This window comes from Aphelocoma coerulescens, chromosome 3 (assembly GCF_041296385.1).
Source record: "Aphelocoma coerulescens isolate FSJ_1873_10779 chromosome 3, UR_Acoe_1.0, whole genome shotgun sequence".
In the NCBI taxonomy this organism is placed as follows: domain Eukaryota; kingdom Metazoa; phylum Chordata; class Aves; order Passeriformes; family Corvidae; genus Aphelocoma; species Aphelocoma coerulescens.
Window position 1 is genome coordinate 79,364,077 of NC_091016.1, and position 17,210 is coordinate 79,381,286.

The following is a 17,210-nucleotide window of genomic DNA, read 5'->3' on the forward strand; positions in this document are numbered from 1 at the left end:
AAAAGGCTTCTCTATTAATATATGAAAAACTAAATGTGGCTTAAGTTCATGTGGAGGGAATTAGCTACAAAGTATGAAGCAAAAGACTACACACAAAATTTTAAAATATTAAATTACCAACAGACCCACTCAAAACATTTAAATAATGGAAGTCTAATATTCATTTTTATAAGAATTGTGCAGTAAATAGCCTAAAGAAAGCAATACATCACAGAGTTGCAGGAGGCAATGAGGCAATTCAGTTACAGTTTGTGTTAATATTCAAGAAGTAGCAAAATTCAGGTTTTAAAGTTTTTGTAGTACTACATTCAATCAACTGGTGAGAAAGTAGCATTAGATAATGTCATCTATTATTAGAAAAACTAAGGGTTTTAAAACTAATCGAGTTTTTAAAAAAGCTAAAAAAACCCCAATACACTAACCAAATCAAGTAAAGACTGAGGAAAAGAGGCATGAAAATTGATTTTTCTTAGCTACATTCATGACAAAGGAAAGACATGATTAGATTTACCTCTAAATTTTATTTTGCTTGTGAATAAAGAACATCTCACTATGCAAAACCATAACTCAGTGGCTGGTATCTGACAATCTTGGCATTAAGCAAGGAAAATGTGAAGTAATATAGCTGTTTTCTAATTTCCTGATCACTGTTTTTCTACACGCCAGTGACAGATGCGGTGATGAGAATCCCGTCTTTTTAAAATAATTACATATATTGGGAATCACTTAGCACTTTACAGGTGTTTCACACTCATCAACATCTGCAAAAGTACGCAAAAAAAAGTTCTAATCTATACCATGCTATCACAAACACTGCTGAAGATCCTGTAAAACAGACCTACTTGTAAAAACAAACCTACTTTCTATACTCCCACCATTCAAATAAATATAGTGTCTACAGAAGGCAAATGAACAACTTTTTCAATGAAAAATGGATTCTGGAGTTTAATCTTTCAAGTTATACTTAATTTACTCAATTTTGCTTCAGTATTCTGAGTCTTTACACACTTTTCTGACACATCTAACACTTTAAGCACAAATAGAAATTTTCATTAACATTTCCTTTGTTTTCTAAAATGAACTGACACCTTCAATACAGTCTATGGTTAAAGCAGTGAATCTGTGCAGTATTTTATTCTAAAAATGATTAGCTCTACACTGACTGCTAAGCTGGCAGAGCTATGATGTCTAAAATAAGGTAATTTAATCAGACAAGGTAAGATCTTCTCTAAATCAATTCTGGGATTTTTTACAGAATCACAGAATGGGTAAGGTTGGAAATGACCTCTGAAAGTCATCTGGTACAACCCCTGTGCTCAAGCAGGGCCATCGAGACTGCCCAGGCCAGTTTTACTGTGAAGTCACTGAACATATAAAAACATAAAAGGCCACATACTCCAATTACTGTTATTATTTTGTAGTAAACACAAATGAGTCCCATGCTTCCTGCAAGAAACAGAACAGAAAATATACCCTTTCAGAAGTGTTACCCACTTTTTTCCAGTTCACGCAGAATTGGTAAAATCTTTATATGCCAAAAGAAATCTTCCTCTTCCCACTGATTTATTCTTCTTTCATCCTTTAGGCCTTCAAAATACATTCAGAACAAAAGCACACATTCAATGAGGGTTTCACTTTCTACAATATTAAATAGCTACAAATACTTTATTCATTAGTCAGAAAAAAAAAATCTAAAAATGTCACCTTTTGCTACGTTCGGGGTTATTCTACAAATTCAAGCTTTTCTTTTTATTAACATATTCTCAGAACCAAAAGTTTCAAACAAAACTAGATGGATAAGTGCTTTAATATGTAAAGCTGTACTGTAAAGCTTTTGTTTGCTGACATTCATGTTTCATTTGACTGCTGAATTGGAAGGCAATGACTACTTAAACATCAAAGTGTCCTACTATTTTTCAGCTCTGTATTCACGTGACAGCTTATTCTTTGTTAAAAAAAAATCCACACTACAGACAATCCTCTAGGATTGTAGAATTTTATCTACTACATATGCATGATATTACAGTAAGCTTAATTAACTGACTGGTCAGTTAGGGAAAAGTCCTGCTAGTTATTACATCCTACATCCTGTTAGCAATTCTAACTACTCCATCCAATTAGTTTTGAGAACTTCATTACTGAACTTTTATAAAATGCTTCTTTCTCTCCTATTCTTTATTGCATTCAGCAGTTTTTCATACAGCAACCTGGGAAATGAATAGTAAACCACAGATACGTGAAAGATATTTTGCCTCCAATAATCATGTCAGAAATCTTGAAGGCAACCAATTCCCAGTGTTCTTGGCCACCCTCAGCCAAATCCCTGTGACTGAGAAAAAGCTACTCTTCACTATCAGAAACCTTGAACACTTCAAGAAGAGAGTTTTAAAAAATATTTAAGATTTTTTCTTCTCAGCTTCAAAAAGAAAAAAAAAAAAACTATCAGCAGACACCAAGTCAAAAACTGGTAGACGAAAAAATCAGTGGACTATAACTTTTCTGGAAACAAGACTGGGGGCATGGATCTGTTTTCAGATTGGACAAGAAGTTGGTGAAAACACTTTATTAAAAAATGGAATCCAGGATTCACCTTCATATGGATTCAGTATCACTGGGAATTACTCTGACTTGCTGAACAGCCTTTACACCTTCACCTAGTATTTTGTGATGGGACAAAATTCTGGCCTTGACCACTTGGGTCACTACAGATGCAGACCCAGAGTTTCTGCAAAACTTAAGGTGTGAAGGATCTAACAACAGCTGCTCACAAGGTGCATGTAGGCCGATGTTTGGGGTTCAAGTTTGGGTTAAGGTCTTTATCTTGCAGGCAAGCAAGTTGTTATAAAGACAGGGTCTGGTCTGTTTTGTTGTGTTGTGTTTGAGTTTCTTTTAATAGGGAAATAAAGGCAACACAACTCTACTAAATAACATGATGAAAGTCAATAAGACTGGAATATATAAATTTCTTTAAGTGACAGATTTGTCTGAAAATGTCGCCTGCTGTTCATTACTAGCTCTTGCATTTAAAGGACAATGTGAATTCTTAACATAAACATGAATGAACACAATAAATACTATACTACCTGAGAACACTAATAATAAGAGGTTTGCATCAAGGGAACAGTATCTCAGTCCTTAAAACAGTGACTGTCCACTGGCATTACTTGGAACAGTAAAACAATTAAAAACTTCCTATTTTAAAAGCTTGCTCTTTAGAAAACAATCCAGATTCTTTTTTTGGTCTGTATTAACTGTCTACCTACATTTTACACACAATTAATCTATCAAATATACCTAGTTCAACAGATTATAAAAAAATGCTGCTATTTCATAAGTAATACACTATACTTGTTATTACAGTAACTATGTACTGTTGTTGCTTGCATATATATAAAAGTACGTTATTAGCAAATATTATTATTTTGCATACCATTTTTATTTTCTAGATCAAATGATTTGATAATCTTATTTAAATTGATGTGTTTGCAACGAAGTGAAAGTTCTGCTCCAGATAATGTGAAAGTACAGCTGAAATGAGAACACTAGAATAGTTTGCACTGTTCCTTCCTGCCACAAAACCCACATATTGACTCAATTGTTTCTTTTCTTTCCGATCTGTAGCTACCTCTCTTAAACTGAAAGATGGGACCGACTTTTTAACTATACATATACTTAACTTCATTAGGCAAGGAATAGAAAACTTCAGGCATGCATTTGTAGATTGAGCCAAATTTCTCACCAAAAAAAAAATTACTAAAGCCATTTAATTTTCAGTTCAGAATGAAAAGAACAGATTTTTTTTGTACTACTCTGCTTTACTTGCCTCATATTCATCAGAAGAATACAGCAAACTGAAAGTCATAATGGCATTTTTTTTTGAGAAAGTATCTCTTATAACTAAGTAAAAAGAAGATAATCAGCTTTTACTAAACAGTATTAATCCTAGCAATAAGAATGACCAGAAAATACATGACTATAAGGAAAACCAACATTACTAAATTGTGTGTGTCCCAGTCCAGCGAGATTTTTTTAAGCTGATGAAAAGGTATGGTCCTAGCTGTATTTAAAATATTGCAGAATTTGTCCTGAACTTTCTAATGGAGCAAATCACAAGGGGACAGAAAAAATACTCAAGCAAAAAAATGCAGGAAGTATAAGTTGGTTGTCTCAGTTTTTCATAGGTCTTAACCACTGCTTTGCATTCTGGTCAAAAAAAAAAAAAAATCACTAATCAGTCTACATTTATTGGTTGCTGTTTTTAGCACGTAAATACAAGAGCCTTAGCAACACGGAGCTTTCAAAAGCTGAGTACTGCCTGACTTATAATGTTTAGCCTTTTCACTGAATACTGAGTGGCCACAAATAGATCAATATTAAAACAGTCTACCTCCTCTCTAAAATGTCAAAGCACAATTTATATCAGAAAATAATTTGTAAATGAGCACTCCACCCAGAATCCCATTGTAGAGAAGAAATGATGGAGAATTTGTACTGCTGCCCCACTCTTTATTGTGGGATTAAAGATGAAGCATGTACGGACTAAGGAAGCTACATAATGTTAAGAAAAGTAGATATAAAAAGAAACAATCCTAAAAATACACTTTACATTTGCAATAACACCAATCAAATAGCACAAACAAATTAAAAGGCTTGTAAGTATACTAACTCCCATGACATGGTAAAGACTCTCCGCTCTTTGTAAGGAAATGAAAGCAGAGCACATTACAGCCTTTGCCAGAATGATCTGGAATAACAGAATTTCTCAGTTCTAGAAAAATAGTATTAAAGCATAGTAATAGAACAGTAGAAACTTCAGGTTTCCATACCAGAGTCTCAAATACACACTTGAGATGTATGAAATGTGCCAGCTATGAGGAAATATTATTAAAATCCTTTATGTAAAATTAGCAAAATACATCCCTACACAGCAATCCAAAATCTCTATCTTCAGGTAATACAGGCTGGCATAATTGTATTGGTTTCTGTGCAACTATGACAGATTACAAAAAATGATGGGCAATTAAGGTGTTAATGGATTGGCAAATTCTTAAGCCTAGATACGGGAAAAGCAAGAGAGAAAATACTGACAGATTTTTAGAGTGAAGATCTCTTGAATATTGTTTCTCTTTACTAAGAACAGTAAAAAAACCCAATATATCTAGAAAACCAAAATTATTGTTCAGCGAATAGTAAAGAACAATATTGTCAAATCACAAAAATTAGATTATTTCCACTTGACTGCATTTCACATTTTTTGAATGGAGACGGAAATTCCTTGTACCTGTTACTCTTCTCTTCCAGCCTGGACTCCTTGGCTGTGATGACTTTTTGCCAGGCTCTTTCATCTGGTTGCTAAAAGATACCATATGGACACAAAAAAGTATTATCAGAAGACAATGCTCAAAATGCTTGTTCTTTCTCATGCATTGAGTTGTGCATATTAATAACTAATTAGAAAAGATGATGTTATTTTACTAAGTTAGTAAGTTAGCTGCTCATTAATACTTACATGTAAATACAACCTCCTCCTGTATGTATTACAGAAAGTTCCTTCAGAAATACTGACATATTCACACCACAAGAGGTCACCATTATGGAACACAAAACCTAAAGCATTTCTGCTTGCTCAATAAAACTGAAAGATGAACCAAACTAAATTCAGAAAGAGACTATTTCTATTTTACCATCAGTTTCATTAAATGAATATAAACTCAACTTGTTGCCCACCGACCACAAACACAAACCAACAGAGAGTCAGTTTATGCGGTGCTTTATTCAGGGCCCGGGGACCTGGGGACTAGTGTCCCAAATCAGGCTTCCCAAAGGCCTATCGTTTCACTCAGCTCTTTATACAGTTTCAAACATTGGCACACATACAAGATTTAATCTTCAAAGTAAAACATACATCACAAGGATTAACAATTGATAATCATACCCTACGCCATATCTCTCTATGGTTGTCTAGTCTTAGATAATGCTCAACGAGCTCCTACCACTGAAATCCCCCTTGCATGCAACATATATCAACCCAGAACAATTTACTTTTAGACAGGTTCACCGTGCCCAGCTAATTCACTAACGGGTTCACCATGCCCAGCTAATTCACTAACGGGTTCACCATGCCCAGCTAATTCACTATTCCTAACCTCCCCACCCAGTACATTCTATTCCTGTTTCCCCAGAGAACTATTTCTACACCTGAGGCCTTACAGCCTAGCAGAGCCTTAGCCTTACTACTTCTAAAATCCAATATCCTATCCTTTTTGTAACAAGTCCCCCCTTTTGAGCATCCTTCGAGCTTCTTCTGGGTTCGCAAGGATGCTCAATAATTCATGTCGCTGTTTCGCGATAAGCAGGAGGTGGAACGGCTGGTTCTGCCAGGACTTCTCTTCGCATTATCGCCTTCATTATTCGCCGAGTATGTTGACCTTCCTTGACAATCATTCCTAAAAGACACTTATATACTATTAAGGCAACTAAAATGATTATAACAATCATGATTCCATATTGTACAATTGAGGATATCCATCCGGACATCCGAATTCCCAGGGAGCTGAACAGTTCTCCAACCCAATTGTGTTCTGCCTCTTTCTGAATATCATTCACCTTTCCTTCAATCCGTTCTAATTGACTTATATCTTTTTCTACTTCTTGTGTAACATTCGGGATGTGAATGCAGCAATGGTCGTCTCTACCATGCAGATATCCACATACGCCATGCTCCTTCAACAATATCATATCTAGAGCCATCCGATTTTGAATTGTCATTCTAGACGTAGCTTGTAACTGCAGATTTAAGTCCTTGAATCCCTTCTTAGTCACAGCCGCTAACCTTTCTGTTTGTCCCAACAATTTGTACAACATTTCCCTGTTTCGATATGACGATATTTGTGCAAAGAGAGATTCTAATACCCACCCAAATTTAATTCCTGAAGAAGGTTCATGCCAATCTTCCCCTTCTTCTAACCCTATGTCCCCAATTTCCTGACTTATATCTCGCTTATGTCTTATTTGTATTTCTGAAGCCGTCAATTTTGTCGATTTCCAGAAAGGACAAAGAGTTGGAACTCCTAAAGTAATTTGTGTAGTTGGACCATCTACCGGCATATGAGTGGTCCAATGTCCATGACCCATTACCCAAACTAAATTTCCTGGAGCTCGGATTGATGTAGTTTTACAGTTTAACTCTCCTTCTGTATTTTTGTCTGTTATCGTGTGGTTATATCCCCTACATTCACAGCCAAATCTCAAAAGTACCTTTACCGGCAGTAGACTCACAGACTCACTTGGGCTGTCACAAGTGAAGACCTCAGTGCAATTCCAATCGGTCATCCTAGGTGCATCTTTCCTCCAACTATCCTGTTCTTGATAGGTCTTTGAGTAAGTTTGATTTTTCCGTCCCTTCCAATGAATACACCATTGAACTGTTCCTATATAACTATAAGTTTCCAACAAACTGGGTCCCCAGATTGTCTGCCATTGTTCCATGGTAGTTGTGTTTGTAACATTCTGGCATGTTATTTCAAAATATTGTTCAGTTGCCGGGACTTCTCGTGTTTGCCTCTCATCGTATTCACACCATCCTACTCCCTGGAATCTTCCGATTCTGGTAAATACAGCATTCGGAAGCTTATAACAATCTGCTCGAGTCCTCGGGGTTTTCCTCCTTATCACATTTGTCCGATTAACCAATTTAGTTCGGCTCCTAATCTCCTGGGTACAACTTAAGGTAACTGTTCGATTAGATACAGGCATGTCTGGAGCTGGTATAATTCCCCATGGTATAGGGTCTCCTGCCGCATGGGGCAAAGGCAGACATGCAGTGATTGCTGATACATTTTGTGTTTGCCCAAAATCCCTAATTAAACCCACAATCAGATTCTCTGGTTTGGTTTGGATTTCATCCTCTAGTACCTGCCGAGTCACCCTTGTTCTTTCAACATAAACACTAATCATCCCGGCTGCCCACCAATCATCTCGAGCAACCCAACACCAGTATTGTCCATTATCTTGCTGTTCTAGGACTTCTTTAATTACTAACACTATTTCTTGGGGTTTTCTTTTAATTTGATATTTCCCTTGAGCCACCAAGCTTTGTCCTCCAAACCACCATTCATACTCAGTGTAGCTTTCGGTTGGTATCCTACATCTTAAAACCAAATCCTGCCCTTCCTTTGCGTTATATATTTCCTGTTCAGGCTTGATTCCTCGCTCCTGTTGTAATACCACTTCTACCTTCCTAACCCCATAACCTCCACTATTACCACAAATGATAACACAAAGGTATTTACCCTCTGATCTACCAATCTCTGAGTTCGTTATATTCAACCATCCCCTGCTCTCATTTCCCAGCGTCCACCAACTTGTCCCTTGTACCTGTGGATTCCACATTTCCTGTGTCGTGTTCCATTTCCACCATTTCATTCTAATCTGTTTCTGACACCCTGTCTTAAACCTATGAGTACATTTTATTCTGAGGGGAGGTCCGTCCCACATATCTACTTTCCCATTTGGGAGATTCACCTGGACCTTATTTTCTGATTCTGTTTGGGAGATATTTAAAATGTCAAGATTTACGAATCCATAATCATAAGTCCCTTTTATCCAAACCACACAAGCGTATTTTCCTGTTCTGGCTTTTGTTATATTGGATATCTGCAGGGTAATCCTACCTTTTTGCTGCTTCTCATCCCAGACCGTTTCTACTCCTTTATCGGGAATTTGATCCTTGGTGATCCATTTCCATTGTGCCCTGACTCTGTCCCGTCCAGCTCCCTGATCATCGACAAACAAACATGTAAGATTTACATTTGAATTCTCCGGTACCCACACCCTTGATTCAGGTATTGTGATTTTAACAAAGGTTTCAACAATTATTATTTTACTCAAGAGTAACAACAACAGCATTAATTTTTGGCTTTGAACACCATTCTGGTGGGAGATAGGGGTTCCACCGACCATCGGGAGGGGACCTTTTTGACCCGTGTGTAATGGATCCAGCTGTTGATCCCGTCGACCTTGACGGCGGTGTAAGTTGTCATTATCACTTGATGGGGGCCGTCCCATGTTTCCTTCAGAGGTTCCACTGACCAGTTCTTCACGTAAACTTGATCTCCTGGGTGAATATCGTGAGCAGGAGTGTCCAGAGGTAACGGTCGATTCCACTCCAGCGTGGATCTCAGTGCTGCAAGGGTCTTATTTAAAGACAGAACATAATTTACAATCATCTGATCCCCAATTACATGTGGGTCCCCTTGATAGGTTACAGCATGATATGGTTTGCCGTACAAAATTTCATACGGACTTACCCCTATCCTTTCTCGTGGTTTAATCCTAATCCTCAGAAGGGCTAGAGGCAATGCTTGGGGCCACTGTATTTTAGCTTCTTGACAAATCTTTTTAATTTGATTTTTCAGAGTTTGATTCATTCGTTCCACCTGACCACTAGATTGAGGTCTCCAGGGGGTGTGTAAGTGCCACTGAATTCCCAGAATAGTAGAAACTTCCTGCACGATCCCTGCAGTAAAATGTGGTCCTCTATCTGATGATATTCCTAAAGGAACCCCAAACCTTGGAATAATTTCCTTGAGAAGGGTTTTCACTACCTCCTTGGCCTGATTCGTCCTGCAAGGGAAGGCTTCGGGCCATCCCGAAAAGGTGCACACATAAACTAGTAAGTACTTGTATGCCTGAGATTTTGGTAACTCGGAAAAATCTATTTGCCAATAATCCCCTGGTTGTGGCCCTACACGTATTTTCCCCATTTGGACCTGTCTTCTAACCAACGGGTTATTTTTAATGCAGATCGGGCAGGTGGCATTTATTCTTTTGGCCATTGTTATCATCGAATTAGAGAGTACTATTTTCTTTAGATATTCTACCAATGCTTCTGCACCACAGTGGAGTTTGTTATGTTCAGTTTCCATGACTACTTTCATCAATCCTACTGGCAGTATAACTTGTCCGACCGGTGTTACATACCATCCTACAACATTCCTTCTTGCTCCAGTGATTTGTGCCAACCGTTCATCCTCCGGAGAGTAGCACGGTTTCTCTTCTAAATAAGGTGCAGCGGGATTTTCTCTTGTCGGTATCAGAGCCATTTGAGTCCAGACCAATCTGGCTGCCCTTTTCGCAGCTTCATCTGCCATCCGATTCCCCTGAAATTCTTTCCCGGAGTCTGCTTGATGACCTCGGACATGCATGATCGCTACTGCTTTAGGTAAGTGTACAGCTTCCAGCAACTGAATTATTACTTCCTTATGTTTGATCTGTGAGCCTTGAGAGGTCAAAAGTCCTCTTTCTTTCCACAAAGCCCCATGGATGTGAACCACACCAAATGCATACTTTGAATCAGTCCAAATGTTTACTTTCCTGTCTCTACTAAGGACCAATGCCCTTACCAACGCCCATACTTCTGCTTTTTGCGCTGAAGTTTCTGGAGGCAGTGCTTTAGCTTCCACTATTTCTTGGAGTGTCACCACAGCATACCCTGCATACCTGGTTCCATGCTCCATAAAACTGGATCCGTCCGTGAACAGCTCCACATCGGGATCTGCCATCGGGACATCTTTCAGATCCTCACGGCTGGCATACACTTGTTCGATCACCTCCACGCAGTTATGCTCCAGTTCTCCTTCCTCTTGGGTGGACCTGAGGAATTCTGCTGGATTGAGATGGTTGGTTATTTTTAATTCAACATCATCTTGTTCCCGCAACTGAGCCTGGTACTGCATCATTCTGCTGGAGGAGAGCCAATGCCCCCCTTTTTGTTCCAAGACGGCTATGACCATGTGAGGTACATATACCGTGATGTGTTTTCCCAGCGTCAGTTTCCGTGCTTCCTGAATTAGGATTACCGTAGCAGCCACTGCTCGCAAGCACCCCGGCCACCCTCCGCTCACCATGTCCAGCTGTTTCGAGAAGTACCCCACGGGCCTCTTCCATGACCCCAATCGCTGTGTGAGTACTCCTAAAGCTAATCTCTGCCTTTCATGCACATACAATTGAAAGTCTTTTGTCAGGTCTGGCAGACCCAGGGCGGGGGCCTCTTTGAGTGCTTGCTTTAATTCCTGGAAAGCCTTGTGCTGTGTCTTACCCCACTTGAATTCGGGTTCCTTGATTGTTTCGTACAGTGGTTTGGCCATGAGTCCGAAATTCGGAATCCACAGGCGACACCAGCCGACCATCCCTAGGAAAGATCTTAATTCCTGATTATTTCGTGGTACAGGGATTGCACAGATGGCTTGTATGCGATTCACCCCTATTCTCCTGACTCCTTGTGATATTTCACATCCCAGATAAATTACCTTCTGTCGCACCAGCTGCGCTTTTTCCTTGGATACTCGGTATCCTGCCTGACCCAACATGTTTAATAGTTCAATTGTTAACTTTAAGCACAGTCCCCGCTCCTCTGTTCCCAGGAGTATGTCATCCACATATTGTAAAACAACATAAGAAAAAGGAGACTCTTTTACCTTGGTAGTTTTCCATTCCTCTAACTCCTTTGCTAGCTGGTTTCCAAAAATGGTGGGTGAACACTTAAATCCTTGTGGCAACCTGGTCCATGTTAACTGTCGCTTGCGGCGAGTGTCTGGGCTTTCCCATTCAAAGGCAAAAATGTATTGACTCTCGGGGGCCAGTGGGATGCAGAAGAAGGCGTCTTTTAGATCAATCACTGTGAACCACTGAAAATTCTCAGAAATCGATGTTAACAATGTATATGGATTGGCCACCACCGGGTGTATATCTTTGGCAATTGCATTTACTGCTCTCAGGTCCTGCACCAACCTGTATTTCCCATTTGGTTTCCTTACCGGAAAGATTGGAGTATTAAATTCTGATTCGCATTCTTGTAAAATCCCTAATGCTATAAATTGTGTGATCATTGGGGCAATTCCTTTCCTGGCTTCCAAACTAATAGGGTACTGTCGAACTCTTACCGGGTGTGCCCCTTCCTTTAGTTCAATTTTTACAGGAACGGCTACCCTGGATCTGCCCGGGGTCCCTGTTTCCCATACCCACGGGACTACTGCCTGCTCTATTTCCTGGGGTATCTCCTCTGTCTTTGTCTCTTTAATCACAAAAAGTTTTGCCAGATTCCCCTCCGGGATTTCTAGTTTAGCACGCCCTTTCTCGAATATGATTTTTGCATCCAGTGCCGATAATAAATCTCGCCCCAACAAGCATTCCGGGCTGCTTGGCATATATAAAAACTGGTGATCCAATTCTTTGTTTCCAAATTTGATTTCCAGTGGCCGCAAGAATGACCTCTCCACCACCTCCCCCGACACCCCTACTACTTTCACAACTGAATCACTTAACGGTCCTATTTGTTCATTGATTGCAGAGAAAGTGGCTCCTGTATCTACCCTAAATTCTCTGGGCCCCCCGTCAACTTCCAGGACCACTTTTAGATCTTTATCTAGTCAGCTCTGATTTTGATAGTTCCCCATCATAAAGGCTTGAGCAACACCTTGTGGTCCTGGCGCGAAAGGGTTTAACCCATCATTCGCGTTCATTCCCTGATTTATGAGATTCCTTCCTGGAAAGTTACTCATCGGTGTCCCCATCCCCAAATTGAGGGGGCACTCATTCTTCCAATGACCTTCGGCGAAGCATCGGGCGCACTGATTGGGCCCCAATTTACCTCTACCCCTACCCATCATCTGATTCCCTACATTCTGATTCACAAAACCTCCGAAACCACCTCTTCCCATGCCCCCGTTTCCTCTGCCTCGTCCCCTCCCCCGGCCTCTCACATTCATCTGACTTGCCTGTTGTAACACTGCCAACATGCTTGCTTGTTGCTTCTTTACTGCCTCTTTTTCTCTATTATTATACACTTTCCATGCTACTTCAAGCATTTTCTCCAAGTCCCGAGTGTCATTCCCTTCTAGCTTTTGTAGCTTCCTCCTAATATCCTCCTGTGACTGTCCCATAAATATCAAGGCCATTTGTAGTTTTCCTGCCTCCGATTCCACGTCTAAGTCTGTATACCTCCGTGCTATTTCTTTCAGCCTCTCCAAGAACGCAGATGGTGACTCTGCCTTATCCTGTCTTACCGCATACAACTTAGACCAATTTAAAGTCTTTGGGATTCCCCTCTGAATTCCTTCCACCAACAGCTCCTGATAAACCTGCAACCTATGATACTCTTCTGCCAAATTAGGGTTCCATTCTGGATCTTCCCTTGGTACTATTTCATTCACATTCCCTATTCCTTGTAGTGCTGGTGCTTGCAACTGAATCATGTCCCTTGCCCGATTAGACATAGCTTTAAATACCATCTCCTTTTCCGTAGAATCCATTATCGAGTCTAGCAACACCTGTAGGTCATTCCAGTCCGGATTCTGTGTCTTTATTACCATTTTCACCACCCGAGCCACCTTTTCAGGATTTTCTCTATAAGCTCCAGCAGATTGCTTCCAAATTATTAAATCATTGGGGGAAAACGGAACTTTCACTCTGACCCGATCCCCTGTTGGTCCAACTGCTTCTCGCAATGGGGCCATTAGATGTGCTCGAGAAGCGCTTTTTCCCCTGTCCAGACGCCCTCTGCGAGTACGCTGGGAGAGTGGAGTTCGGGATTGTTCCCTCCCTCTCTCCCTGGGTTCGGGAGTTCGGGATCGTTCCCTCTCTCCTTCCTCGGAGTCAGATTCCTCTTCCGAAGAATCTGAGTCCGGGAGGGGGAGGTTGATTGGGTCGGATGGTGATACCAACAAAGACACATCCTCCTCAGGCTCAGAGAACCGTACCCTTCGCTCTTTACAACCCACGCATTCTTCTGGTTCCGTTTCTAACACCATCATTCCACATTTCCTCTGCCAATCCTTTTTTCCTATTAGCTGATAGAACAAATCCAAATAGGGTATCTCATCCCACTTCTCATTTTCCCGTAGGTACCGCATCATGGAGGTTATAATTTCAGAATTAATAGTGCCATTCCACGGCCACTGCATCCCCCCAGTTTCATATTCAGGCCATACCTTATTACAATAATCAATCAATTCCCTTTTCCGCAGCTCCCGTCCCAATTTACCCTCCTTCCAATGACTTAGCAAACACCCGAGGGGAGAATCCTCCGGAATATCCTTATCTGAACTTGACAAAGCCCGAAACACCCGCAACGGCATCATTCCAGAGGTATGCAACCACACAATAACACACACACACCTAGTAACACACAGACTAATACCAATACCAATTACCACAATATCCAATTCCCTCCTTGCTTATCTCGTCGCCGCGAGAAGCAAGGGCTGGCTCTGCAAAGCTTTCGCTCTGTCTGACGGCCAGCGCCTAGGCTTTATAATCCAACCCAATGCCCCAACCCTGCGAGTAGAGACTCGTCTTACCGGGCAGGCTACCACCACCGGTTTAAAAGGAATAAAGCACCTTATGGGCTTACCTCACAGTTGTCCGTCGGACGCGGGGTCGGGCACGGGCTGATGTCTCCCCAGAAATCACCTGGTGCCGGCACGGAGCAGATCACCCCGCGAACCGCCCCTACGACCCCCGGAGTCCTGCCGCGGTCGCCAGAAAACTGTTGCCCACCGACCACAAACACAAACCAACAGAGAGTCAGTTTATGCGGTGCTTTATTCAGGGCCCGGGGACCTGGGGACTAGTGTCCCAAATCAGGCTTCCCAAAGGCCTATCGTTTCACTCAGCTCTTTATACAGTTTCAAACATTGGCACACATACAAGATTTAATCTTCAAAGTAAAACATACATCACAAGGATTAACAATTGATAATCATACCCTACGCCATATCTCTCTATGGTTGTCTAGTCTTAGATAATGCTCAACGAGCTCCTACCACTGAAATCCCCCTTGCATGCAACATATATCAACCCAGAACAATTTACTTTTAGACAGGTTCACCGTGCCCAGCTAATTCACTAACGGGTTCACCATGCCCAGCTAATTCACTAACGGGTTCACCATGCCCAGCTAATTCACTATTCCTAACCTCCCCACCCAGTACATTCTATTCCTGTTTCCCCAGAGAACTATTTCTACACCTGAGGCCTTACAGCCTAGCAGAGCCTTAGCCTTACTACTTCTAAAATCCAATATCCTATCCTTTTTGTAACAAACTGGCTTTAAACTGTAAGTTCATCCATTCACAAGGACAGGGTTTTTTTTCTGGCAGGATCAACACTTTTAAAAAGTTTAATGAGAAGACCTTTCAAAGAAGCAAACAGCAGAGTATCCTTTCAAGTATATATTAGAATTTCTAGGTCTGCCAATGAACTATTGCTAACTGCATAGTGGTCACTAGTTCTGTTAGTACAAGAAACAGGAATGTTGCCATTTCTATTGTTTTACAAAGTAATGCCATAATTCCTGCTGATTTTATGGTCAGTCTTTCTTTGGACAGAGGAAACTACTACATACATCAATAATAGATTCATTTATTTATTCTGTTTGCCTAGCTACACTCTCAAGCAACACTGATCTAAAAGAAATATACAAGATGTTGACACTCTGCTATCAAACTGGAATCTTTCCTCCTGTACTAAAGAGAAAGTCTTAATCTATGTTTTCTATTCTCAGTGTTTAACACTTCTTACTCCATTTAAGGTTCCAATACAACCTAATCTCCTGAATTCCCTTCTAAAGATGACAGTAGTGTGTTAGCAACGTTATTTCAATTTTTTTTAACCAGTTAATTTAGTTACTCCAAGATTTAAAGCTAAACTGTTAAGTAGTTTGCTGGATTGGTGCCTAAATCCTGTCTGTCAGTCCAGACAGAAGATGTAAGTCATCCTATCAACAGATGGAGACGGAATAAAAGACAAAGCTCTTGCAAGATCAGTTCCCTACAAAAGGGACTGGACAGCTCACTGTGATCAGTCAAAAATTTCCCAAGCAATCACATTACAGAGGAACAGTTGCTTCATTATGGCTAACAGTGAATAATGCTTTATCTTTCCAACATGAGGATTTAAGTGCTCCAAAATCCAAATGCTTACACAAACTATCTTGAAATTACTTCAGCTCATATACAGCAATTTCTACTCCTGTGAGGAAGCAATACTTCATAAAGAAAAAAAGACAAGTGCTTGCATCTCTAAAATTGTCTGACATCTCAAAGAAAGAGGGGTTTTAGAGCACACATTACAGACAGTACAGTGTACTGGTAGAAATAAAAATTTGGTTCCATTTCTGTAAATACCTTGTCCTATACACTTTAAAAGTTTCAGAAATGTTTCTGCAAGTTTCAGCCATCCCTGAAATCAAGACTACAACCTGAAATGTCACTGGATAAGCAAGAGAACAACTTCAGTCACCTTATACTAACATAGCTGTATTCAGAAATCAGTACAGAACTGTGTGTAGGCATGATGATTCTACATGCCTATATGAATATGGATGTTTGAATTCACTTTCCTCAGAGAAAGAGTTTTGTAACTATATCCTGTCTGTGTCTCTTCCCTGAAAATGTAAATCCAGGATTAATCCAAGAAACCTCAGCAAAGACAATCCTATGAGTTTTGTTGAAAGCAAAAGCAGATTAATAAAAAAAGACACTGAAGTGAAGGATGAGTTAACTTACCAGACAGAAACACAATATATGTGAGGTAGAGAGTAAGGCCATGCCAACTGTGCATGAAAAGAAGTTGGGCTGGAATCCATTGTTTTTTAAACATCAGTATCAACCAGTTTAGAGACTTAAATGAGTAGGAAAGCAGATTGTTCTGTGAATACCAGCAGTACAACAATCTGTGCTTTTGGGAAACATTGTCCTAAGTCACTCGAACTTCCATTATTTTCAGAAAAAGAATACACTGAATACCTACATAAATGGGAATGACTGGTGGGCAGGCTTATATTTAGGGAATATGTACAATTTATGAATTCTGTGAGAGATTATAAAATCCCTTTATGCAGCTTTACCACTCTGTTGACTTCATTTTAGTCACACAGACTTTCGTTATCTTTACATTTTCATTTAGGACTGAAACTTAAATAGAAGTATCTCATTAAGAACAATGCAGTTAAAATATAATCAACCTATTCTAAAAGATAAGTTACCTACTATTGAAGGGAACTGGCTTGTCAAGAAAGTGGTTGCCTTGGAAACAAAGTCAATTGGCAGAAATCTGATTGTCTGGTAAGGGGCTCATCAAGAAATCTACTGACAGAGGCTCTGATGATTTACAGAAGAAAAGGAACTTAGCAAGTGGATCATTCTTATCCT

The 17,210-nt window shown here is 40.1% G+C and overlaps 2 protein-coding genes across 9 annotated transcripts in view; both read right to left on the reverse strand.

Moving 5' to 3' along the window:
- Positions 1 to 17,210, reverse strand: part of ARMC2 (armadillo repeat containing 2) — a 71,040-nt gene that overhangs the window by 36,648 nt on the left and 17,182 nt on the right. For all 8 annotated transcript variants that reach the window (XR_011149953.1, XM_069011014.1, XM_069011016.1 and 5 more), the window contains 2 exons: positions 5,282 to 5,352; positions 1,495 to 1,587 (listed from right to left, as the gene is read on the reverse strand). Coding sequence is in view for 7 of the 8 variants with exons in the window: in XM_069011014.1 (XP_068867115.1) it covers positions 1,495 to 1,587; positions 5,282 to 5,352 (164 nt within the window). In the remaining variant the exon portion in view is untranslated. The remainder of the gene's footprint in view (positions 1 to 1,494; positions 1,588 to 5,281; positions 5,353 to 17,210) is intronic.
- Positions 6,331 to 14,512, reverse strand: LOC138108841 (uncharacterized). Its single transcript, XM_069012030.1, has 3 exons — positions 14,411 to 14,512; positions 7,458 to 9,194; positions 6,331 to 6,476 (listed from the first exon to the last, which is right to left on the reverse strand). Exons 2-3 carry the CDS (start codon positions 9,064 to 9,066, stop codon positions 6,331 to 6,333), a joined length of 1,755 nt encoding a protein of 584 aa, XP_068868131.1. The 5' UTR covers positions 9,067 to 9,194; positions 14,411 to 14,512.